The 26,583-nt window shown below is 37.7% G+C and overlaps 1 protein-coding gene across 2 annotated transcripts in view; it reads left to right on the top strand.

The window, feature by feature from the left end:
• Nucleotides 1-25,860, top strand: part of scn4aa (sodium channel, voltage-gated, type IV, alpha, a) — a 39,336-nt gene extending 13,476 nt beyond the window's left edge. For both annotated transcript variants that reach the window (XM_017484408.3, XM_047159637.2), the window contains exons 2-26: nucleotides 1,049-1,355; nucleotides 1,514-1,632; nucleotides 1,894-1,983; nucleotides 2,206-2,334; nucleotides 3,337-3,428; nucleotides 3,595-3,843; nucleotides 6,046-6,109; nucleotides 6,241-6,382; nucleotides 6,861-7,061; nucleotides 7,183-7,332; nucleotides 8,209-8,341; nucleotides 9,000-9,238; nucleotides 9,437-9,610; nucleotides 10,594-10,950; nucleotides 14,011-14,400; nucleotides 15,669-15,795; nucleotides 15,982-16,136; nucleotides 20,850-21,023; nucleotides 21,157-21,279; nucleotides 21,395-21,673; nucleotides 21,926-21,979; nucleotides 22,201-22,338; nucleotides 22,423-22,527; nucleotides 22,683-22,953; nucleotides 23,157-25,860. In XM_017484408.3, coding sequence (XP_017339897.1) covers nucleotides 1,098-1,355; nucleotides 1,514-1,632; nucleotides 1,894-1,983; nucleotides 2,206-2,334; nucleotides 3,337-3,428; nucleotides 3,595-3,843; nucleotides 6,046-6,109; nucleotides 6,241-6,382; nucleotides 6,861-7,061; nucleotides 7,183-7,332; nucleotides 8,209-8,341; nucleotides 9,000-9,238; nucleotides 9,437-9,610; nucleotides 10,594-10,950; nucleotides 14,011-14,400; nucleotides 15,669-15,795; nucleotides 15,982-16,136; nucleotides 20,850-21,023; nucleotides 21,157-21,279; nucleotides 21,395-21,673; nucleotides 21,926-21,979; nucleotides 22,201-22,338; nucleotides 22,423-22,527; nucleotides 22,683-22,953; nucleotides 23,157-24,448 — 5,505 coding nt within the window. In that variant the 5' untranslated portion in view covers nucleotides 1,049-1,097 and the 3' untranslated portion in view covers nucleotides 24,449-25,860. The remainder of the gene's footprint in view (nucleotides 1-1,048; nucleotides 1,356-1,513; nucleotides 1,633-1,893; nucleotides 1,984-2,205; nucleotides 2,335-3,336; nucleotides 3,429-3,594; nucleotides 3,844-6,045; nucleotides 6,110-6,240; nucleotides 6,383-6,860; nucleotides 7,062-7,182; nucleotides 7,333-8,208; nucleotides 8,342-8,999; nucleotides 9,239-9,436; nucleotides 9,611-10,593; nucleotides 10,951-14,010; nucleotides 14,401-15,668; nucleotides 15,796-15,981; nucleotides 16,137-20,849; nucleotides 21,024-21,156; nucleotides 21,280-21,394; nucleotides 21,674-21,925; nucleotides 21,980-22,200; nucleotides 22,339-22,422; nucleotides 22,528-22,682; nucleotides 22,954-23,156) is intronic.
• Nucleotides 25,861-26,583: the final 723 nt, after the last annotated feature.

The raw sequence follows: 26,583 nt of genomic DNA on the forward strand, positions 1-26,583 counted from the left end.
GTATGACACAGCTAGCATGGAACCGAAAGCTTGATTTGTAGCAGTCATGGGTCCAAAGTGTTAAATACATTGAAAACATAGGACATGCATATGCATCAGATCCTGGGCAATCAAAGTGTTGCAAAATGTATTAGGTCCACGTGTTTACCGCATTGTTGCAGAGGATACAGCAGAAGGGTTGTGATGGATTGGAGGTAGGAATACATGTCTCTAAAGCATGACTACTTTAGAGAAGTTATGACTACAAATGTAGACATTATGTACATTATGATGTAGTAGTTATGACTACAGGGCTACTGATCTGTAGTCATTTAAACTCCAGCACTAGGGTTGGGAGCCTGTGCATTACACCTCCAAAGATCTGTCTGTAAAATGGTAAAGTTTGCATAGAACATCACAAACATGTTGTTGTTGTTGTTGTTGTTCTTCTTCTTCTTCTTCTTCTTCTTCTTCTTCTTGTTCCTGTTGTTTTTCACACCATTCTGTGCAAACTCTAAATCAGCAGTTTATTAAATATTCAAACCTGTCCTGGGACCAACAACCACGCCATAGTCAAAGTCACCGAGAACACCAATTTTCCCCATTCAGATGTTTGATGTGAACATTAACTGAAGCTGTTGATCTGTATCTGCATGTGATCTGCCACATGATTGGCTGATTGGATAACATGAACATTGCATGAATCTAGAACAGGTCTACAGGTTCCTATTAAAATAGCTGGTGAGTGAAGAATTAATTAAATAATTAACAATTAAGAATTAATTGAAGTGGATGGTCATACATAGTCCTAGTCATGATAATCATGTTAAGTTGCCATCTCTCCTAACTTTGCTCAATTTAGAAATTTGGAATCCATCCATTGTAATAACCACAGTAGTACAGCAGGCAAAAATTGTTCATTTTATGTTGTCTTTCCAATATGTAAGGTATATAATAAAAGTAATTTGTGTTTGACTATAGTAAAAAACACTGTTTATTTGTTAAATGTTTCTTAATCCCAGATGTCAATGTCAGTTGTTGATGTGCAGCTTTGTGTAATCCTTAACAGCTCAAAGTAGAGATTCCTCAGTGAGGTAGTGTATCTTCGCAATGCGAAGATGGCGAAGATGGTCCCTACCACAGTCACCGACGTGTTCCGTCGCTTCACTCCAGAATCACTGGCAGAGATTGAGAAGCTCATTGAGGAGCAGAAAATTAGGAAGGAAGTAGAGGATGTGGAGCCAGAGAGGGAGCCGGCAGCACCTCGGAGTGACCTGGAGGCAGGGAAGTCTCTGCCCATGATCTACGGAGATCCACCAGAGGAGCTGCTCAACACACCTCTAGAAGACATAGACCCCTTCTACAAAGCACAAAAAGTCAGTCTCAAGACCAACTCTTGTGCATGGGAAGAGGGCTGTGAAATTGTTCAATTTACTTTAAAAATAATTATTTCTCTCTCTCTCCCTCTCGCTCTCTGTATGAAAAATTTGAGCAGGCTTCTTTTTTTTAATTTAGTTATGTTATATTTTTTCAGACATTTATTATAATCACCAAAGGCAACACAATCTACAGGTTTAATGCAGAACCATCCTGTTACATTATCAGCCCATTTAACCTCATGAGAAGAGCAGCTATTAGAATTCTCATACACTGATATCCTTGATGCTCCATAGAATTAGCTAAATTTTGCCTTTAAAATATTGTATTGTTAAATATATATATATATATATATATATATATATATATATATATATATATATATATATATATATATATATAAAACAAGCATTTCACAATATATATATATATATATTTTTTTAAGAACATTACAACAATATTAAATATACCTTCAATTAATCGTTTAAAGTTTATTCAGTCTTGGATGTGTGCATTTTTTCCTTGACTCTTGGTTAAGTTATTTAGCATGGTCATCATGCTTACTATTCTCTCCAACTGTGTATTCATGACGATGAGCAACCCTCCTGCCTGGAGCAAAACTGTGGAGTAAGTGCAGCATATTTCAGTAATACATAAGATAAATGGCAGATGCAGCCTTCACCATTACTTGCATGAACAAATAAAATTAGTAAAATAAATAAATAAATAAATAGTAATAACAATAATAGGATTTTCTCAGCTTACCTCAATTGTAATTTCTTAGATATATACTATCTACATCTTTATCTAAACATTTACTAATAATTTCAATACTACAATTGTTTTCAGGTATGTCTTTACTGGTATATATACCTTTGAGGCAACAATTAAAGTGGTGTCACGAGGCTTCTGTATCGGATCTTTTACATTCCTTCGTGATCCATGGAATTGGCTAGATTTCATGGTGATCAGCATGGCGTAAGTATATCATCATAGTTAAAATCAATATTTGTTTGTATCAGCTTTTCTTATTTTGTGGAGTTAAGATGGGATTACGCTTTGCTGATGAAAATCACACATTGTAACACATTGGTTATGAATTGCTGGTTATGTCATCATTGCAACCAAAGATAGCTGATGATAAGGTCCTGGCAGTGTAAGAAATTATTTATTAAAATCTCAGAGCCGCTGCTGTGGTGCTCATCTAAAAGCCATCAACAAGAGCATAGGATTACACAAAACTCATGAGACAGCTTCAAATACAGTAGTGCCAATGGCAAAATGTAAACAAAACATGCCAGTTGACCAAAAAAAAAATTAGTACCACAAGCTCACTATGAAGAATGTTTTTGTTTATGCAACCCTGTTTTCTGCACGACAATGTTAGACATGTTAGACATCACTCCTGAAATTGCACAGTGTGCTTGTGAAAGCTTGATTTCCCTTTGGAATTTCAGATCCAATCTTTTGTGCTATTTGCTAAGTGATCTCCTTATGCTTCTTGTGCAGTTATGCTATTCGGGCACCTTCTCAGTGACAGTCGGCTAATGCTGCCATTTGACTGAGGTTGTGACACATCTATATATAGCACTCATTAAAACATATCATTTACATCAGCAACAACCCCCATTTCAGTGCAACAACATAACCAGTAAGAAAAATCCAAGGACCAAAACTGCACACTTCCCTTTCCACTTTGTACTTTTAAAAACATTTTTTATTGTGTTGTATTTTATGTTGCATGCTGTTGCTCATGCAACTGTGCTGATATATTGGTAGAGGTCAGGTAATGAAATAGGGTTAATAATAGTGGTTCAGATGGTGTTTCACAGGTTTGTGTATAGTGACTGCAATCTTCACTGATTACCCAGTTGATACAGAATATAAATGTTACTTTTGAAATTTAGAGCATGTTTAAATTGTATCTTATTGTTCATAATTTTGTTTTAAGCAAGTTTTTTGTCTTTCTGCTGCATTTAGGTACATCACCGAGTTTGTTGACCTCGGAAATGTGTCAGCGCTTAGGACGTTTCGTGTGCTCAGAGCGCTTAAAACAATCACTGTTATTCCTGGTTTGTGTGGTTTTATTTATAGCATCCATAAACATATCTATTTTATACTCATTTCTTTTGCTTTTTATTTTTATTTTTATTTTATTTTATTTTCAGTTACTCTCCACGTTTTCCTCTGCTTTTCCCTGTTTCATTCTCTCCCTCATTGACATTCTCTTTCTCTCAGGCTTGAAAACTATTGTTGGAGCTCTGATCCAGTCTGTTAAGAAGATGGTGGATGTGATGATTCTGACCAACTTTGCCCTGGCTGTGTTTGCCCTCATTGGCCTGCAGCTATTCATGGGGAACCTGCGCCACAAGTGTATACGCTGGCCCATTTCAAACAGCACTATGGATGACTACAACTCCACCCTGACCTACAACACCACCTTCATCAACAACACTTTTGACTTCACTGCCTACATTGAAAATGAAGGTGATTTTATGTTCAAGATGATAGGATGTTCTGATTTGTGCTATTTAGGGTACTTTGACACTTGTATTTTTATTATTATTATTTTGTTACTTTTTAGAAAAAGCATTAGCCCAAGCAACATCTGCAAAAAACAAACAAACAAACAAAACGAAACAGCAGCTTATACAATGTGCATACTGTAACCACTGTAACCTGGCTCTTACAAGTTCTAGCTAAAATCGGCTAACGTGATTAGCCTAACTTGCTATGGAGATTAGATTTATTATTATCAGTAATATAGATGAATAAGGGTGGGGTTATTTGAGGTGGGTTGTTACTTTTAGTTATATTGATCCATTGGAATATTGGCAATTGAATGTTTTCGATACAACATGTTGTAAATCTCATATTCACTTACTAACAAGACAGATTTTTCACTGTACTTTGTCCTTGTAACATGGACAGTTGAGCTGTTGGGATACAAATCCAAACTGAATCGCAGACATGGGTCAAACACACTGTCATACATATATATCTGAGGCAGTCAAAAAAGGTGGAAGTAAATAATAGAGATCAATAACAGAAAGCAATCAGAATACACAGCTAAAAAAAACAACAACTAACAATTGCAATTGTTTGTGAGAGTGTATGAGTGTTTGTGTCTTGTTTATACAGTCTTCACGTGAGAGTCCTTAATATGCCTGTCACAATAATTACATTATCGACTTATCGTACGATATATGGACAGGACCTAGATCATTTTTGCTGACCTCAATACTGCCCATTGTGTTTACACGCTTGTTTGTTTACATAAGAATGAATTTCACCATGCCATGTTCAAGTTGACATGGATGCTAATGCAGTTTAAGTGTTTTATTTTAAATCCAAATCATGAATCAAAATCAGTAAACAGAATACAGGCACAGGTCAAGCAATCAGCAAACAGCAAAAGCAGGCATAATCCAAAATACACAAACAAGAAAACAGGACTAGGTCAATAACTTGGAGAATAACAACATGTAACAAAAAGCCTGGAAATGTTATGTGGCAAAGCACTGAATTGCACGCAGCTCTCGGTGAGAGGGAGAGATTCCTGACACACCAACATTTTAGCCATTCATACTGCTTCTGTCCTCTCGTGTGCTCCAGGGCTGTCAAATTAAAATTTCGAATTTTGGTTAAAATAAGATAAAAATGCACATTCGAATGTAAAAACTGTGTGCATTAGAATTTAAGATGTATAGCAAGCACTAGTACCGATTTTAATGAAAACATACTGTTAACAGTATGTTAAAATATTAACAATACATTAACAATGTTTTTTAAAGAAGAAAAATTTAGAAATAATAGTTCTAGTGTTTCAAATAATCTGGTCATAGTCAATAATGTCGGGGATTGAGCCGCTTAAGCTGCGTGAGCTGAAGCTGAACAGTGAATAATCAGCGGTAAACTGAAGAGCTTTACTAGCGGGTTAATTAACTCACCCAAATGCATCCCATACACATATGAGATTAATCATACATTTACACAACATAAATGTAATATTACAACTTGCTACTGCTCAAAATGACACGTATTTAGAATTTAAACAGATCAGGTTTTCACAACAAGGGCAGTTTTTACATGTTTTTATTGATACATTTTTAAGTTAACATATAAAATATGTGAATTTTTGGTATAATTTCTGCATTTTCGCCTCAACTAAATTGCCGTTGACGAATACTCAATGCCAGTTTAGTCAGAGTAAAATTGACTAAAATGAATAAATATGACGTGACGAAAAAACGACTAAATTTAAAAGATATTTTCATCAGAAGACAAAAACAGGCCTAGTCTTTAATTAGTCACAGCTGATTAGAAGCACAGTGGGTAGCACTAGCTCTACGTGGGAGATCGAGTTCCAAGCAGAATTTGATGTGACAGTCCTCCATGTTTGTTTTTCTCACTTGGCCCATAACTTGTGGCCTTATTGGTTGGGATATTTAAAAAAAAAATGCTTGACATCACTGCACTTTTTTCAACATTTGGATGTGGTCAGCTGTGATAAAAAAAAAAATACAAAAGCATCTAAATCACAGCCATTTTGTCAGTTCCCATACAATTAAAGGTAAACATGAAGTAGCAACATGTAAGATAAACGTGTGTGTCATGGGGTTTTATTTACTTTGATTGATTGATTGATTGATTGATTGATTGATTGATTGATTGATTGATTGATTGCAGAAAACCAGTACTTTCTGGACGGTAGCTTAGATGCTTTACTATGTGGGAACAGTTCTGATGCTGGGTAAGTTTGCCATCCAGTTGTGGATATTTCAACACCTAACTCTCTAAATTTATATATTCAGTCAGGTTTTGGTGTTTACCAGAAATCAAAATATACATGAAAGTAAGATAGTGTTGCCTCTGTTTTGACAGAAAGTGCCCAGAAGGATACACATGCATGAAGGCTGGAAGGAACCCGAATTACGGCTACACCAGTTATGACACTTTCGGCTGGGCTTTCCTTGCTCTCTTTAGGCTTATGACTCAGGACTACTGGGAGAACCTCTTTCAGCTGGTAGCGCAGTCAGTTTTTCTATTGTTGGCTGCACAGTAGAAAAAATGTGAACAGTTAAAATCCACAAAATAATGTCAATTACAATGTCACATTTTCCTGTTTCTCTAGAAGAACTGATAAATCATTAGATATCTAAACTTGCTATCAATAACATTTTGGTTACAGTAATTTTGGTGTCTGGAAACATCTGGTTTTGGTGATAAATTCAGAAAAAAATGGATTTAATTCAAAATTAAATGCTGAATTACGTATTAATTTTGTAGTAACTAAATAGCTTCTATTATTACTCATGTGTATGCTCACCTTTGAACAAATACAAGAATTTAGCATCTTGCAAAAACCAGGATTGCACGGTTAATATTTATAAACTGCAATTATAATCCTGTCCTATTGCAACTGCTATATTATTATTATTATTATTATTATTATTATTATTATTATGTGAAATTAATGTAACCCCATCTTCTGTTTTACTTAGACGCTCCGTGCAGCTGGGAAAACCTACATGCTTTTTTTTGTGGTGGTCATATTTCTGGGATCATTCTACCTCATCAACCTAATCCTAGCTGTAGTTGCCATGGCGTATGATGAGCAGAACCAGGCCACAATTGCTGAGGCCCGAGAAAAAGAGGAAGAATTTCAGAGACTGCTGGAGCAGCTCAATGAGCAAGAGCAACAGGTCAGGTGACTACAATACCATTAAATGTGATAGATGACAGAAAACTGCATATAGCTCTCTCTATCACTCCCTTGTCAAACAAAAAGACAATTGTCATTGTTTCACTGTTGCTTTTTTGCAGCTGGAAACTGGAAGCAAGGCATCACTGGCCAGTCAGACAACTCAGAGCAGAGGGTCAGAAATGGCAGATGATGAGGATGATGTAATAAAGGACTGTAATGGTAGGATTATTCCTCGTCTGGTCATCCATAGAGCCCCGACTGAGGTAGAGGTAAAGTTTGGCTTTTTTACTTCCAGTACCAGTTTTTGGGTCGTATTCAGAGTTGGTGACTTAAGTCAACAAATTCAGTTCTTAAGTTATGTTCCCCCTTACACAGCAGGTCTCTGTATTCAGGGTTGAGCTTAAGTTGAATTTCTGTGCAGCCCATTTAGAATATTAAATAATGTAGTATGATAAAGCAGATTTCCCCCCTTTGCTCTCAAGTGCAATACAATGTAGTATAAATTCAATATACAATAAATTATATAAATTATATAAATTATATATATATATATATATATATATATATATATATATATATATATATATATATATATATATGTATATGTGTTTGTGTGTGTGTGTGTGTGTGTGTGTGTGTGTGTGTGTGTGTGTAATGTAATAATATGTGCTCATAGTTTTTGACCTGCACAAGGTTTGATGAACAAGCAACTTTTGAAAGAATTTACATTGCTCAAAACATGTTTCAAGTACAATATTATGGTTACATGGCACTGGAGCTGTGTGATGAACTCAACTCAACTCAACAGACCTTATTATATAAGAATTAAATTATACTAATGAAGTTTATATGTTTCTTACCCCTTCACAATGCTAGTTTTTTTTTAAAATGCTAAGTAATTAAATATAATTTCATCATTATAAATAACTTTTAAAAAGTTTATTTTAATAACCTTTTATTTGTATTCATTTTGTCATTTGGAAGCATGTCTTGTCTGATTTTAGGTGAATATTGGCACAAAATAAAGAAATGAAACTAAAAAGCAATAGATAAATTTACCTTTATCCTTATTTTTCAATTTCAAAAACACACAGTTATTGTTGCTTTATTGCTGTCTTAACCATATATGCATGTTGTCTCTCTAGATAGCACCAGACGATGACCAAAAGGCTGACAATAAGTCAGTGGGCTCCAAACATAGCAGGATGTACCTGGAACATCCTGGGCTCTCTGGGAGAACAGCCAGTGCCATGAGTGTTTACAGCACAAGTAGGGAAGGTATTACCAAAGATAAGGAGACTAAAGGTCTATTACTTATAATTTTATGTTTCTTAATATTTGGGCCTTTCAACACTGAACAAAAGTAGTAAACAAACTATTTAAACATATGCTAGAAAAGGTTTCCTTCTCACTGACTTGAATATATACAGCATGTACTGTGTGTGTTAAAGCTTTGGTGTGTGTGTGAATGCGTTAGAACTCCCAATGGTTTGATTTGAAATACATCAGACTTAGGCAGACAGAAACGTGTGCCTGCAGAGATTAGTATGCTATTATTAATATTTAGCACTGGAAGTGAGTGTGTATTGTCTGGAGTTTAGCACACAGTAGGAGTGGTCAAGTATGTTGTGTGTGAAGAAAGCTCTGTTGCCCTACCCTGAGTGGTGCTAAGCTTCAGGTTATTTCAAGTGATTGAGGTTAGACTTAGCATGAGGCAGTAATCTGTCCTGCTGCTGCGCATTGGGTGTAATAACTATAATACTGGGAAATTATTAGAAATTAACAACTAATATACACTTTCTAAATTCTTTAATGGCATGAACATGAGTAGATTTTCTTGGTATTGTGACTTAATAAATGGTGCACAGAATGAAAGTCACTTGTGTTTTATTTTGAATGTGTGGCCGTTTAATAATTACGAATTGTCTTCCCTCAGAGTTGGAGGAGGCGCAAAGGCCTTGTCCTCCAGGCTGGTATAAGTTTGCTGACATATTTTTGAAGTGGGACTGCTGTGCACCCTGGATAATCTTCAAGAAGTGGGTCCATTTTGTAGTGATGGATCCCTTTGTGGACCTGGGCATCACAATTTGTATCGTGCTCAATACACTCTTCATGGCAATGGAGCACTATCCCATGAGTTCGAACTTTGAACACGTGCTCAGTGTTGGCAACTTGGTAGGTACTCTACATGAATAGAACCGTAAATATCCAAGCAGCTTGTGTTGTAGTTTGTATTATTAGAACAAAGAGATGAAGAGATCTAATGAAGAGTAAACTTAGCTTGTCAAGGAATTGATGGAACTTGATGGCACTATGCAAATGTTTTTAGTTTTTAAATTGATTCAAAAAAAAAAATTCTTCTCTTCTACGCAGGTGTTCACTGGTATTTTCACGGCTGAAATGGTGTTCAAGCTCATTGCCTTGGACCCCTTCTACTACTTCCAGGTTGGCTGGAACATATTTGACAGCATCATCGTCACTCTTAGCCTGGTGGAGTTAGGCCTGGCCAATGTGCAGGGTCTGTCTGTACTCAGATCCTTTCGTTTGGTAAGCCTGAACCATAACCCTATAAGCCTGTGACTTCAGGCAATATATTTAAATTGTACTGCTGCTTTCACACCAGGCTTTTTATTTTTATTTTCAGAAAGCATTTTATGTGCTAATATTTAAAAAAAAAAAAAAAAAAAAAAAAAAAAAAAATCAGCTCATGTACACTGTAATTATAACTATACCAGTCCTAGCTAGTCCTAGCTAATTAACTAGCCTAGCTTGCTATCTACATTAAATTGTTTATTATCAGTAATAAAGATTAAATATAGATTGAATCACTTACATCAAGGGGAGCTGCTTGCATGACTTGACTGTATGCAGACACAATGTCCCGAAAATAGCTTGATATATAATAAATGTATATTTTTTATTATATTGCAACATTGGAAAATTGGCAAAGAAATATTTTTATTTGATGCCATAAATCATGTCGGAAATCTCCTCATATTCAGCATCAGCACTTTTTTAGCAGCCAGATTCCTCCCAATATGTAACTGTTTCGCTTAGGGAAATTTGACTGGCACCCTAAGTTTTAACTTATTAATTTTTTGTTAGAAAGCTGATTTTATTCATATTATTTGGGTTTTTATACATATTTTGTGTCTACCTCTTCTCTCCTTTTATTCTGACATCTGAATGGTGTCTTTGTGCGCACATTCAGGGCAGTAATGCTTATAACTGGCTGGTACTTTCAAGGATACGTCTTTACCTTTGAGATCTATCTGAGAAAACTAATGACTTGTACTTTAAAAACTCATTTATAGTGCATAATTAAAGTTTAAGGACCACTCTTGTAGACTTGATTTACTTTGTATATGAATGTACCCTGGGGAACAAAAATATTTCTGTGCAGTACATTTTTGCTGACATTAAATTGTGTGTGTGTGTGTGTGTGTGTGTGTGTGTGTGTGTGTGTGTGTGTGTGTGTGTGTGTGTGTGTGTGTGTGTGATTGTTTTTTTGCTGGTTTTGCTGGAGATAGCTGCGAGTCTTTAAGCTGGCTAAATCCTGGCCCACGCTCAACATGCTGATCAAAATCATTGGAAACTCTGTGGGTGCTCTGGGGAACCTGACTCTGGTGCTGGCCATCGTTGTCTTCATCTTCGCCGTCGTAGGCATGCAACTTTTTGGCAAGAGCTACAAGGACTGCGTGTGTAAGATTGCAGAGGACTGCGAACTGCCCCGCTGGCACATGAACGATTTTTTCCATTCGTTTCTCATTGTCTTCCGCATCCTTTGTGGTGAATGGATTGAAACCATGTGGGACTGCATGGAGGTGGCTGGAGCAGGCATGTGCCTTGTGGTTTTCCTTATGGTCATGGTCATAGGAAACCTGGTGGTAAGTACAGTATGTGTCTGTATGGGTAAAAAAATGGCATTAGATGTTAATTCAGGAGAACTATGTGAGTCTAATGGTCAAATCAGGAATAATACAGAAATTAATTTGCCCCTGAAAGTGTGCCTTCTGAGGTTCCAATAATACAGCTTACCTTCACTTTTCCATAATTATATGCTGTAGTCATTCTCCATCTTCTCAATGTGACAGTCCTATAATTAATATCCAGTAATCAATAGTATGATGTTTAGATTATGTGATAAATAAACCTAGTTCAGTGGACAGTTAGAAATATGCATTGTGGATCAAGGATAGATATAATCTAGCCTGTTCTATCTAGGTGACTGTTGTAACAGTCTACTCTCATTTTTCCTCACTGCAAGGTCTGATAGGTTAATGTTTACTTAACAGGTTAATGTTTACTTGGGTGAATACAGTACAAAGCAAAATAACAGTTTTCCTTTTTAAGTTCCTGTGTTATTTCCCATTCAACTGAAACGTTGGGTTTTTTTCACCAGACAGATTTTTATTTACATGAAGTCTCACCCCTTCTGCTTACGCAAGTAGCCTAAGGTCGTTTTCACACTCGCATTTTTTCCCGGTACTGTTGGTGACGTGTGAATGCTATTTTCAAGTCAGGGAGCAGACTAGAGATCTGATCCCTGGCCCTCTTGAAAACAGTGGCCTAACGTTCTCTACAAATGAACCTGGGGGCGGTCAGCCGAGTAAAGTGATTGGTTTAACTTGTCACGGTACTTCCTGTTTCTGGGGAAGGGGTTATTATGGTAATTGATATATAAAACCAGACTTTCATAGCACTGGAGCACTGTAATTAGCTCACCTTTTGGCACCAGCACTTCAGCTGAGAGTGCAGCAAAAAAAAAGGCCCGTCTCATGTCAGCCTGCACACAAGATCAGCTCTTTGTTTGTCGGTATTCCTGCACCATGACATGCCATGCATCCAAAAAGTGCTTTTTTGCAGCTTGAGTATTGCTACACAGGAAAATAATAAAAACAGCAAACAGATTAACCTAGTGCCTACTATTTTACAAAAGTGAATACATAAAAGTGACAACATTTCACAATGGAGCCATGGTTTGGAAGGAATTCTTCTACATGAAAGCAAACCCACCTCCAAACGAGCACAGAATCAGTCCTGAGTGTGCACACTAGGAACCAAGTGGGAAAACTGCCTAAAATTTTCTTGTGTTGTTTAAGAAATATGCCCCCTTAACAGTGTCTTGTTTAAATTTGAAGGTTTTGATCCATGTCAGTCCACTGGAAAACATTGTGGGTGGGTGTAAACAGAAATAACTCATGGAGCATGAAGGTGTGGTCAGTGAATTAAAAAAATATGCATAACTCTAGATTAAATTACATATAAAAGCATATATCATACATTGTGTATTATATTGCAAACAGACAAGCTACCTAAGAGCATATCCTGATTTCATTATCGTGAAACATTGTGAACATTCTTAGTAGGTTTCTAGAGTTCTGGAAACAGACTAAAAAGTAAAACTGACAATGTGTGCAGAAAAATGTGCAGTGTCAGTGTAGAATAAAGGCATACAGATAATGCATACAGCAGCTGGGCATACTGCTGAGAGGAAAGAGGAAATGAAATGCCTTATCTTAGTGAGCTAACAAAAGCACCACCACTCAGCATGAGCAAAAACAAGGTTTTGTGTCACATCGACACATACTCAGATACACACACGCTCCCATAGCACACTGGGACAGAGCACTGTTTCTCTACTCATGCTTCTATTTAAGTCTTATGATTTGAGCCAGCAAACAGTGGTTCTGACCTTGGCTATGTGCTAAGACCCAGCTCAAGTGAGCATTTTGGCACACAAGGAGCAAACACACAGACAGCTGAAAAGCACAGCAGCAGAGTCTGGAGGTCTTGATATGCTCCTGCTTCTCGCGCCACACAGTGCAAATCACATCAGCAGAATCCTCTAACTGACAAGCAACAGAGCAAGCAGGTTCAGCCCAGATACTGACACAGGGTGTTGGATTGGTTATTGGAATGGTATCTTTAGTGTACACCTCATCTTTTTCTCTGCTATATTGATAAAGGAGGTTGGATTGTAACATGAAAACTGAAATGTCAGTGGCTTTGTCTGATGTTTAGTTTTGATGTGCTTTATGAGTTACCCAATAGGCATTAGTAGAGATCTTCTTTTTTTTTTTTGCTGTCTATTGATGTACTTTTTTGCTTTATGCTCCTGTTATATTGTTTATAGTATGTTTGGGCATGCTGAGTTTATGAAGTTCTTATTATCCCTCTAAATATATATTTATTTAAAATTATTCTAATTACAGTACATGTAATAATAATAATAATAACAATAATAATAATAATAATAATAATAATAATAACCCTGTCCAGGGTGTACCCCGCCTTGTGCCCGATGCTCCCTGGGATAGGCTCCAGGTTCCCCCGCGACCCTGAAGAAGGAGTAAGCGGTAGAAGATGGATTAATGGATAATAATAATAATAATAATAATAATAATAATAATAATAATAATAATAACAACAACATGTTTTAATGAAATACATATTATGCAAATATGACAGGGAATGGCAAAAACTTCATGTGCAAAAATTCTGTTCAGTCGATTTTGGTAATTGTTTAACTAAAATAAAATGCCTCTCAACCAACTTTATTCCCCAACCTTACCATTCTGCTGTGACCATGATCTACAACATAAGCAAAGAAATAAGAATCCAGACATGGACTAACTTAGTTTAGAAACTAAAGATAGCTTCCCTACGGAGATCCTGTAGACAGCATAATATTTACGGACTCCATGTCATAGTAGACAGCACAAAAACCTGATAGCTGTTATATATACCAGTCACACATTTATTATTGAAAGAAATAAAATCAGCTTTCATCATTATAAGGCCAGTGATACCCATCCAGTTTGTGAAACATGAAAAAGCGTATCTGTCATAATCAGAAGATGTTCAAATATATTTTTATATGATTTATACATACTCAAGATTAATCTTAAACTCTCTAAAGTGTTTTCTCTTTGTTCATTTCTTAGGTGCTGAACCTGTTCCTTGCCTTGTTGCTCAGCTCTTTCAGCGGGGACAATCTCTCAGCAGGTGATGAAGATGGTGAAATGAACAATCTCCAGATTGCCATCGGCCGCATCACCAGGGGCATTGACTGGGTCAAATCCTTCATCATTGGCCTTGTACAGCAGATACTTTGCAGGAAGCCTCCTGAGGGTGACACAGGAGGAACAGAATGTGATGATACAGAAAAAAAGGAAAGTTTTTCATTAAACCACCTTGATGAAGGGAAGATGGCAGATAGGTTGACCAACTGTCTGGAGGCTCTGACCCTGAATGTACCAATTGCCAAAGCTGAGTCTGATGTTGAAGATGAGGAGTCAGATGATTTATCAGAAGAAGCGAATGCAAACAAAAAGGTGTCATTCATTTTACTACATTTGTTCTTCAAACTCCACCAAGACTAAAAACAATATTGTAATCAGTCCCACTGATTTTTGTCTTTGTTCCAAAACGGTTATTTTTTTATTTTTATTTTTTTTAAATGACAAAAAAGTATAACTTTTGTACCAAAAGATTTTAAAAAGCAATAATTAGGCAATATCGCACAACCAAGAGTGGTGTTATACTGAATATTACCTATGGCTGAATCACAGCCATGCTGATATTAAATACAACAGCATGATTGTGAGTGTGATATTGCACTTATATAACAGTTCTATTAATTAGAAAATCATTTCATTTAAGCTTTTATTTACTATGTTAGATTTTCAGTGGGTCAAAAAATGTGCATATATTTTATTATTATTTGGTGGCATTACCTTTTAATTGCTTAACTTGAATCAAACACTTGGGGTAGATTTCCAAATGCTTCAAGTGTTTCTAGATAATTCTTCCTCCTGATTAATCCATTTATTTTGTGAAGTGTACTAGTCCATTTTTCAGCAAAACACCCTCACATGATTCTGCCACCACGATGCTTCACAGTTGAGATGGTGTTCTTTGAAGTAAAAGCCTTTTCACCTTTTTTCCTTCATACATAATACTAATCATTGTGGCCAAACAGTTAAAAAACAATTTACTGCATCTGACCAGAGAACACTCAAAAAGGCTTGAGATCACATGCAAATTTCAGTCTTGCGTTTTTGCTGGTCTTGGAGTAGAGGCTTCTTTGTTGCATGGCAGCCTTTCAGTCCATGAGTATGTAAGAATCTCTTAATGGTGGTTGTACATAGTTTGGTACGTGATGTCTGCAATTCCTTCACCAATTCCTTTGCTATTTTCTTGGAGCTCCGTTGAATCTTTTGGACCAATTTTATTCATCAATGGGACTTAATTTGTGCCTCTTTCCTGAACAATGCAGTGTCTGAGTGGTCCCACAGGGGCAAAAAGGTACTAGCTCTAAAGGTAGACCCTTAAACACAGGTGCACTCCCAATTAACTCTTAATTATTAGAATTATCCAATCAAAAGATTCATTACATACATTTTTGGAATGTTCAAAACTGTTCAGACAATCAACTTGGTGTTTGTAAACTTTTGAGCTACTGGAATTTTGATATAGTGAATTAAAGCTGAAAATTATGCTCTCTCTAATCGATTGTTTTAAAATTACCTCTGATGAAGAAAGTAGACTTGCTTTGGTGTATGTAAACTTTGGTTTCATCTATAATTCTTTTTTGGGTCAGGGTGTTCTCAGTGATGAAGACTCTTCAATGTGTAGCACAGTGGACTATAGACCTCCAGAATCCCCAGCTGAGGAAGAGGAGGAAGAGGAACCAGAACCTGTTGAGCCAGAAGCCTGTTTTACTGAAAGTCTGTGCCTTTGTTATATAATCCACCTTTCATCCTATACTTTAATTACATCTGACATGGTACTATTCATAGTAGACCAATTATTACACAATTAAATGGAGGCAGCGTCATAGTTTCACTTCTGAAATTTCTTCAAAGGATTTTCTTTGGTAATTGTTGTCCTGATCATTTTGTTCCATGTGATAGACTGTGTGAGACGATGTCCATGTCTGAATTTGGACATCACTCAGGGGAGGGGAAAGAGTTGGTGGAATCTGCGCAGAACTTGCTACACCATAGTGGAGCATGATTACTTTGAAACCTTCATCATCTTCATGATTCTCCTCAGTAGTGGTGCACTGGTATGTCAGAATCTTTAAAATAATAAATACTTTACTAGCTAAATGTAACACTGTTTAATTTATTGAGCATCAAATAAATTTTAATAAACTTAACAGAAAATGAAAAAAAACAAACAAAAAAAAACAAAGCAGTGCTTTACAGTGCTCTTTTCATAAACTTACTGGAAAATGAGAAACAAAATGCAGTCTCAATAGTTTACATTTTTTTCCCTTATTTAAGTTCAAGTTCACGCTCCATGCATGTCTATGCATTGTGTGCACGCTCCGCCAGCTCCATCTCTCTCTGGCTCACGGCACCTAGAGAAAGAAAATACCACACATAAGTACGCTGCCAGTAATAATACAGGTGTGGACAATCATGCATTACCAGCCGGTTCAACCCGCATCCTCTCTCCACCCATACCCCCTATATCGCATAACCCCACAAGCCGTCCAGCCTGCAGCCAACTCCCTCCTGGAGGGAAAGGAAATCCAGCCAGATACCAATAAGTGATATGTACATTTGCATTCTACATGCAGTGGAGACACTGTAGTGGGACGTGATCATAACAGAGTGTAAAGGGGCACCCTAGTAGGTAGTATTATAAGGTCAGCACCGCCCACCTGGTGGCCAAACACACAAATGCCACTGCCACTCTTTACTATGAATGCTATGTCACCTAAATACACAGGGGGCATATGCACTGTGCAGGCAGAGTATTTTACCCATAAAACATGTCCATAAACCCAACTGAAACATGGCTGGGGCTCCAAACAATCCACACAATGACAGACTGACCTAACTTGGAAACCAAGTTATCCCTTGGAGCCCTGCTCCAATCACCAGGTGGGCGGTCCTGACTCCTTGGTTATTCCTATGTTAAGCATATCCTTGAATTTGCCTTGAGTTCCTATGTTAAGCATAGCCACAATGTGATGCTCTATGAGGTTTGTGCCAAAGGGTAGATGTGAAAGTACAGTGGAAAATTTCCCTTGCAACCTGCCAACCTTTGCTGTGTCATGAACACAATGTCTTGGTCAACCCAGGAGATGATTTAGAAATGTGCCTATGCAACATTGTGTGTTCAGCATGCATGGAGGCACTGGTTCTGTACATAGTGTTACATGAAATAGCACCAGAAATAACACAAATCAATACCCTCGCGCACATCTCTCTAATGGCCTGATGAGGTCCATGTCAATTCTTTCAACTGGGACCTTGATTAAAGGTAATAGGCACAATGGTGCTTTTGGGGTGGCCAGTGGATTTGCAGCTGAAATTAGTAGCCTACTGCACACCACAAATGCTGGCCAAAAAAAAACAAAAACAAGCCATTAGATGGTTGAGTGTTTTATCTTGTCCCAAATGCCCTTCGATAGGATTAGGATGAACTACATGTGAAATCATTTCCCTGTGGCTATTTAAGTCTAATAATTGGGTATTCTCTTCTTTTGTGTGAGTGTCCTGTGACAGTCAATATAATTTATCCTTAATTATTGAAAAATAAGGGTTGGTTAGTGTGATTTCAGCACCAACATTGATGGCTCTGTCACCACCTCCTCAGCCAGAACAGCAAACATCCCACACTTTGCTATACTGCAGCAGGACCCATCCACAATCACAGATTTTATTATTTTCCTAAACCACAGCCAATTTGTCCACAAAATGGGTGCAATGGAGACTAACTACTACCTCAACAATATGCATTTGGAATGTCCTGGATATGTACTAATACAGGCATCAGTGAATGCTCATGGTCCTGAAAATTTCTGGTTTCCCTGCAGTGCCAGCAAATCTGCCCAGGCTTTGTGAATGTCCTCACAGGCACGGAGGGTTCTCCCTGTGTAGAGAGACTAGGAGCAGGAGGAGACATTGGTGAGGAATGAGAGGAATGGGATTAAAAGTGAGGGGAAATATGGGTCCAGGTTGCCCGTTTCAGGGCCCAGACATCTCAGTGTCAGGGCGCTGGAACAAGCGGAGGAGAGGAGAACTGAACCATGAACCACAGGCAGGTCATCTTCCTCCAGCTGGATGGCATCATCCAAGGACACTGTCTAGGGGCTCTGCTGTTCCTGCTGGGAGTTGAGCGATGAACTGTTGCAGTACCACCAGCCTAACGATTTGCTCCGCATAATTCTACTCAGACAGCAGAGGAGGGGGAGGGGTGGAGGATCTTTCAGCTGCTGCACATAGATTAAAGTGCGGCCAACCTCATTGAGCTTCAGTGACCCGGAAGCATCTCTAATATACCAGCTGCATCTGTGAGAGCAGCTGCTGACCAGCAAGATGGGCTTCCCCAATCAGCAGGGGGAGGAGTCACAGACTCCAGCCATTCCCACCCAGATGCTCGTCAGTGGAGGCATCTCCATGACTGTTATGTGCTGGATGGTGGGAGTGGTCACAACAGGAGATGGGCTGCAGAAGCTTCTGGAATGCGCATCAGTCCTCAGATTGTTTGATAGCTTCAAATTGTGGCCCACTGCGCGGGTCAAGGAAGGTCAGTGTTTGGTTTGGTCGAGGCTTGCAATAGACTTTGCTGAGTGGGCAGGCTTCCACATTGCCATCTGCATCCTCCTCCCAGGTTTTGGCACCACTGTAGAATTCAGTGTGTGTGAGAGATGAGGAGGACTTTGGAGATAGGTGGATTTTGACAGAGCTTCAAGGGTCACTTTATTCTTTTACAGGTGCTTTACAGTGCTCTTTTCATAAACTTACTGGAAAATGAGAAACAAAATGCAGTCTCAATAGTTCATGGCCTTTGCCTCATTCAAATTCAAGTTCATGCTCCATGCACGCGTGTATGTTGTGTGGAGGCTATGCCAGCTCCGTTTCTCTCTGTTTCACAGCCCTTACTAAAAACATAATGCACATAAGTAGGCTAATGGTAATAACACACAGGTGAGAACAATCACATGTTACCTGCCAGTTTAACATGCCTCCATCCATTATCAATGCTCGACCACACCACCTCCTACCACACTTTTAGTTCTCGACTGAGAGTACAAATGCAGAAAGCATTTTCATCTACAGTGCCCTCCACTATTGGCACCATTGGTAGTAGAAGAAGGCTGTGAAAGAAGGCTGTGAAAAAATCGTCTTTATTGTTTTGATATTTTGTTTTTAAAAAATCACAAAAATACTCTGCTCTCATGGATATCAAACAATTGCAAGCACAACACAGGTTTATCCAAAAATAATATATCTTTTTTACATATAGGTTTGCAACTATTATTGGCAGTCCTATGAATTCATATGAGAAATATATATGTGAAGTATATTTCCATTGATGTTAAAAAAAATGTGTACACCTGGGTGAGTGGGAACAGGAAATTGTTCGACCATGACCTCCTGTTTCGGGGGTATAAATATGACAGTTACAATGGGTATAACAATGGGTAAGACCAAGGAATATAGCTGTGATGTGCAGCAAAAGGTTGTTGAGCTTCACAAAATGGAAAGTGGCTATGAGAAAATAGCACAAGCATAGAAAATGTCCATTTCCACCATCAGGGCAATAATTAAGAAGTTCCAGTTAACTGGGAATGTTATGAATCAACCTGGAATTTGACGTGTGTCTATATCGTCTCAAGGCACTGTGAAGAGGATGGTTCGGGTGGACAAAACATCTCCAAGGATTACAGCTGGAGAATTGCAGAAGATAGTAGTGTCTTGGGGACATAAGGTCTCCAAAACTACAATCCGAAGTCACATACATCACCACAAGTTGTTTGGAAGGGTTTCAAGAAAAAAAGCCTCTACTCTCATCCAAAAACAAACTCAAGCATCTTCTGTTTGCCAGACACTACTGGAACTTCAAATGGGATCGGGTTCTAAGGTCAGATGAAACCAAAATAGAGCTTTTTGGCAATAAACACCAGTGGTTGTTTTGGTGCACACAAAGAGGTAGCCATATGGAAAAGTACCTCATGCCCACGGTTAAATATGGTGGTGGATCTTTAATGTTTTGGGGCTGTTTTTCTGCCAGAGGACCTGGACATTTTGTTAGGATACATGGCATAATGGACTCTATCAAGTATCAACAGATATTAAATGAAAACCTGACTGCCTCTGCCAGAAAGATTAAAATGGGCCATGGTTGGATCTTCCAGCAGGACAACGATCCAAAACATCATCAAAATCAACACAAAAAAAAACCTGTGGGGTGAACTGAAGAGGAGAGTCCACCAGCACTGACCTCGAAATGTGAAGGATCTGGAGAGATTCTGTATGGAGGAACAGTCTCAGATCCCATTTATTCTCCAACCTCATCAGGCATCATAGGAGAAGACTCAGAGCTGTTATCTTGGCAAAGGGAGGTAGCACAAAGTACTGACTACTGATTAAAAGGGTGCCAGTAATTGTTGCACACGTATATTTAACAAAGATTTTTTGAATAAACCTGTTTTGTTTGCAATTGTTTGACATCCATGAAAGCAGAGCTTTTTTTGTGATTTTTTTAAACAAAAGACCATTATTCACTGCCAATATCAGTGGAAGGCACTGTATATTGGACTTTTTAGGTTTAAATACAAGATGTAACATTTAAGAAATAAGTTCATTCAAAATGTGCATTAAAAACAATGGTTACTCGTTGCAGTAATTAAAAATGAATTAAAGATTAAGCACTTGGTTTGGAATCTTACCTTTGCTTCAATTTTATCCAACTTTTATTTCAGTAATCACTTTTAATCTTCATTGTACTATATTTTTAATTACTATTTTTGTTTTTCCAGGCCTTTGACGACATTTACATTGAGCGTCGCAGGGTGATTAAGATTATCTTGGAATATGCAGACCAAGTCTTCACATATATTTTTGTCATAGAGATGTTACTGAAATGGGTTGCGTATGGCTTCAAGACATACTTCACCAATGCCTGGTGCTGGCTGGACTTTTTCATCGTTGATGTAAGTTTATTATTTTAATTTTTTTTTAGGTAGCAGTGTGTTTATCTGCCTGATTATGTAATTTATATTTCTATGGTTTTAAAATTAATGTCTTTAAAGTCTTTAGCTCAAGTGATTTTTATTCATTTTTTAGGTGTCACTTATCAGTTTAACGGCAAATCTGTTGGGCTATTCAGAGCTGGGACCAATAAAATCTCTCAGAACTCTTAGGGCGCTTCGACCTTTACGTGCCCTGTCCAGATTTGAAGGAATGAGGGTGAGAACTTCTCTTAGAGTATAACTTGATATTTTGCAGGTCTTAGTACTCACACTGTATCATTGTTTCTATGACTACACCATGAGTTCTATGCTTATCAAATCCATCTATACAGGTGGTAGTGAACGCATTGCTGGGTGCCATTCCTTCCATCATGAATGTACTCCTGGTGTGTCTAATATTCTGGCTGATCTTCAGTATTATGGGGGTCAACCTGTTTGCTGGGAAATACTACCGCTGCATTAATACCACCACAGAAGAACTTTTACCCATCGAGCAAGTGAACAACATGAGTGATTGCATAGCACTAATGCACACTAATGAAGCACGCTGGGTCAATGTCAAGGTCAACTTTGACAATGTGGGCTTGGGTTACCTTTCCCTGCTACAAGTGGTGAGCTCATTTTGAAGTATACAGATTAAGTACATTAAATATATACATTGTAGTATAAAATTAAAAACTTCATAATTATTAAGTTTTGCAACATAACTTTGATTGTCCTACCTTTATTTCCTTGCTTCAGAGTGTACATGGTAATTTTAACCTTTTAACAAATTTAACATTTTAACCTTATTAGTGTGTAGCTTTTTTTTTTTTTTTTTTTTTTTGGTAGTCAAATACCGAAAAATACTTTTCTGGTCACAGGCTACATTTAAAGGCTGGATGGACATTATGTATGCTGCAGTGGATTCCAGAGAGGTAACTCATTTGTCTTTAAAAATTTGTAAACACCTGCATCTTTCACATAGCATGGAGTATACACTATATATATATAAATCCATGATTTATAAAGAATAAATTAGAATTAACTAACATGCAAAGTAGGAGCAGAAGTACATTAATTATGTTTTAGAATTTGTTCATATATTTCAAACAGTGTGACAATATCATTTAAATTATTTATTTCTGTTTACTTGCAGGTGGAAGAACAGCCATCATATGAGATTAACATATATATGTATCTGTATTTTGTCATCTTCATCATCTTTGGCTCCTTCTTCACCCTCAACCTCTTCATTGGTGTCATCATTGACAACTTTAATCAGCAAAAGCAAAAGATGAGAACCAGTTCTTTTTATCCTAAAAAAGTTGATTTACCATAGACAGAAAAAATAATTGTGTATTTGTTCTTTATTCTGTAATTTGGTGGGGAAGATCTCTTCATGACAGAGGAGCAGAAAAAGTACTACAATGCCATGAAAAAGCTTGGTTCCAAGAAGCCCGTCAAACCCATACCTCGCCCTGCGGTATGCATAAATCAACATGAATAAGAAGATCACTGCATATTGTGTTTCATTTACATTTTAAGACTTGACTATTTTTAGACACTACTCATTTAAGTATAACTAGGATGTTTTCTGTTCTTTCCTAATGGTCATCCATTATGTTCATCACCTTCCAGAATATGATCCAGGGCATAGTGTTTGACTTCATCTCTCAGCAGTTCTTTGACATTTTCATCATGGTGCTCATTTGCCTCAACATGGTTACCATGATGATTGAGACAGATGACCAAAGTGCAGAGAAAGAATATGTTCTCTATCAGATCAACTTAATCTTCATTGTTGTCTTCACTGGGGAGTGCATCCTCAAAATGTTTGCACTGAGACAATACTTTTTCACTGTGGGATGGAATGTGTTTGATTTCATCGTTGTCATCCTTTCTATAGCTGGTAGGTTCTGAGCGCATCAGTTTTTATTGACTGTGGTGTATTAGTAAAAGTATGTTGTTGGCTTAAATTGGCTGAATAATTGAATTCAACATTGATCAACTATTAAGATATTGTCCTGCAGCCCCAAAAATACACAGTGCTACTCCTTTGCTGCTATTGTTTGGATGGATTCTTATATATTGTTTTTGTCTGTTTTCCCAAAGGACTTATGCTGTCAGACATAATCGAGAAGTACTTTGTGTCCCCCACCCTGTTCCGCGTCATCCGCCTGGCTAGAATAGGCCGTGTGCTGCGGCTTATCAAAGGAGCAAAGGGCATCAGGACACTTTTATTTGCTCTGATGATGTCACTTCCTGCCCTGTTCAACATCGGCTTGCTTCTCTTCCTTATCATGTTCATCTTTTCCATTTTTGGCATGTCTAACTTCGCCTATGTGAAAAAGGAGGCTGGCGTTGATGACATTTTTAACTTTGAGACCTTTGGGAATAGCATCCTCTGCTTATTTGAGATCACGACTTCAGCTGGTTGGGATGGGCTACTGATCCCAATGCTAAACAGCGGTCCTCCTGACTGTGACCCTGACATTGAAAACCCTGGAACAGATGTGAAGGGCAACTGTGGCAACCCAGGCATGGGCATAATGTTCTTCTGCAGTTACATTATCATGTGTTTCTTAGTGGTGGTGAACATGTATATTGCTATCATCCTGGAGAACTTCAATGTTGCCCAGGAGGAGAGCAGTGAGCTGCTATGTGAAGAGGACTTTGAGATGTTTAATGAGACTTGGGAGAGGTTTGACACAGAAGGCACGCAATTTTTGGACTATGACCAGGTGTTTGACTTTGTTGATGCGCTGCAAGAACCCTTGCGTATTCACAAACCTAACAGAATCACACTGGTCAATATGGATCTGCCGGTCGTAATAGGAGACAAAATCCACTGTCTAGATATTATGCTGGCTGTCACCCAACATGTGCTGGGAGACACTATTGAGATGGCAGCCATGAGGGAGAGTATGGAAGCAAAGTTCAAGATGAACAACCCAAGTCCTGAATTCTTTGAGCCCATCATCACCACTCTGAGGAGAAAGGAGGAGGAGCGGGCAGCCATTCTGATCCAACATTCATACCGCAAACATCTCCTCAAACGCTCTATCCGCCATGCATCCTTCATGCATCGCTCCAAGAAAAGAAAAGTGAGGTGGCAGGAGGATGAGAAACCCCCAGAAACAGAGGGTTTGATAGCACGCAAGATGAATGCTCTCTATGGCAGCAATGCAGAGCTGGCTATGGCTCTGGAGCTTAAGTCTAAGCCTATGCCAGTCAAACCCACTTCATCTGGTCTCACAGTGCCATTAACCTACCAACGTTCCCAAGGCCGACAGAGAATAGTGCCAGTAGAAGTCACAAAGGATGTAGTTCTCCGTTCTGCACCCACAACTATGAGGAACTCTTCGAGTTCAGAGCCGGCAGCAGCAAAAGAATCAGTAATATAGTGGGGAGACAATGTGCAGCATTTTTTGTCTTTTTTATGCAGAGAATGATGTGTTGAAACGGAGCATCAGCTGCACAAAAAGAAACCATACTGATGCTCTAAAACATACATCACTCTTATAGAGTTATTGAGGTGATGTTTATTGGCGTCCAGTAGTGATTTTTATTTTTTTTCTTTAATCACAATAGATTTTTTTTTTCCGCTATCTGTTCTGGAGCTGATTTGTTTTGTTGATCAACCTGTTCCATGCTCAAAAATTAAACACTAATCCTGTAGAAAAGGTTAGAGTAGTCAGACTATTGATTTCTGTTTCCCCAAAATCTACTGTATGTTTGTGCAGTCATGTTCACCATTTGAAGCTGTCCACTTCTTGGTATTAACACAAAAGTTCTTAGAGGATTTCTCACTAAAATGTATTTCCTCACCCTTCACCCTAGAGCTGCTGTAACTCGTCCCTGATTTGACTTGGGGCCTCAATTTCCTTTGCACTATTTTTAGACCCCCAGTTCATGGCCTGCCAGTTTACAGCATGGAGATAGAAAGAGTAGAACAGGCTCTGATCAGTTACATGGGAGGTATACTGTCACATTGGGCACTATGTGCAACTGCATAAGGCATACATAACCAGTACAGTACATACTACCTGTAGTGTTTATTAAGAATCTCTGAATGCACTCAATCAACCAGGTCATTTAAAACTGATTAGGGCTGTTATATAGGTGGTGAAATATTTTTAAGAATATAAGTTGACTATACCATTATATCACTGTTACCACTATTCTTGTGATCATGACACAAAAGCAAAAATAAGATTGAGATTCCAAGAGTGTGGCAGAGCTATTTTATGACCATGGGTGCAAGCGGCAACCTGGTGCAGAAGGGTGCGGTTAAAATTAATACATTATCAAGAGGTGTGGCTGTGATATCCATTTAAATAAGCTCTTCTTATTAGTGTCAGCACAATTATGTTGTTGTAACGACATACAATTAAATGCATTTTTTGTCTTCCCATGCTCTCTTTGTGGGCCTTTGCTCACACGTGTGCACTCATGCTTATTTTGGCTAATTCCTCTTCTCTATGTTGGCAATATTTCTGTGCATAATTACGCATCAGCTAGCTGGATCAAATTATTCGGTCAGATATAATTAGCAAGCAGTTGGGTGAACTTTTCTTATTAAAGACATGACATTCATAGTACATTCACAAAACTAGGTTGTAAGAAATCTGTAAGGACTGTGGCTGAACCATTCTGGCATTCAGTCTGTGCTAAAATTTCATTGCATCAGTAGATTTCAAGTGTCCCATCCTCTGTTGCATTTCTTCACCCATGTACCTGCAGGCTCATTAAATGTATTTTTTAAAAGTAAATTTGTCATCACTTAAATAGCAACCAAGTAAAAGTGTATTGATATGGGGTGTGGGGGGGGGGGGGGGGGGGGGGGTTACACTTGCAAGTGTAACCTAGCACTAGTTACACTTGTGCCAGGTTAAAGAATAGAGCCTTTAGATGTTTCAATTTATAACAGGTTTAACATTTAACATTAACATTATATTAGTACAATTAGTAGAATAAAATCAGTGTGATAGTTCTCATAGTCTTTCATAACACAGAGCCATACTTTTTATGTATGCTTAATGAAGTTGTACTTTGTGTACTTTGTGACCAAATTTATTTAAAAACAACTCATCTTTTTTGTCATTAATTAATTTAGTGTTTTTGTAAATACATTGTGGGACATGCTTATTACACTAAATTTGGACTTTTCTTCTCAAGCTGAGTGTCTTTCAGGAAAATGTAAAAAAAAAAAAAAAAAAACATCATTATAGATGTTAGGATTAGGTTTAGTTCAATCATTTTAGATCAAAAACCTACAGTATATAGCATGTCAAGCTATGTTTTTTTTACTTTGTTCAGAGCAACAATGAGTAGTTAATATTAACTGATTGTGACTGTCATGTTATTTTACAATGTTTACAGTTTGTATTGCTATTTTGGTCTAAATGTAGAAACTTGATATTTAATTTATACCGTATGCATTGAATTGAATACATGGCTTGCCGTTTATGTGTTAGAAATCATAAAAGGTAGTCAGCTAGTAAAATTAATCACTATTCATAGCAAAATATTTTAATTT

Source organism: Ictalurus punctatus, chromosome 13 (assembly GCF_001660625.3).
Source record: "Ictalurus punctatus breed USDA103 chromosome 13, Coco_2.0, whole genome shotgun sequence".
NCBI lineage: Eukaryota > Metazoa > Chordata > Actinopteri > Siluriformes > Ictaluridae > Ictalurus > Ictalurus punctatus.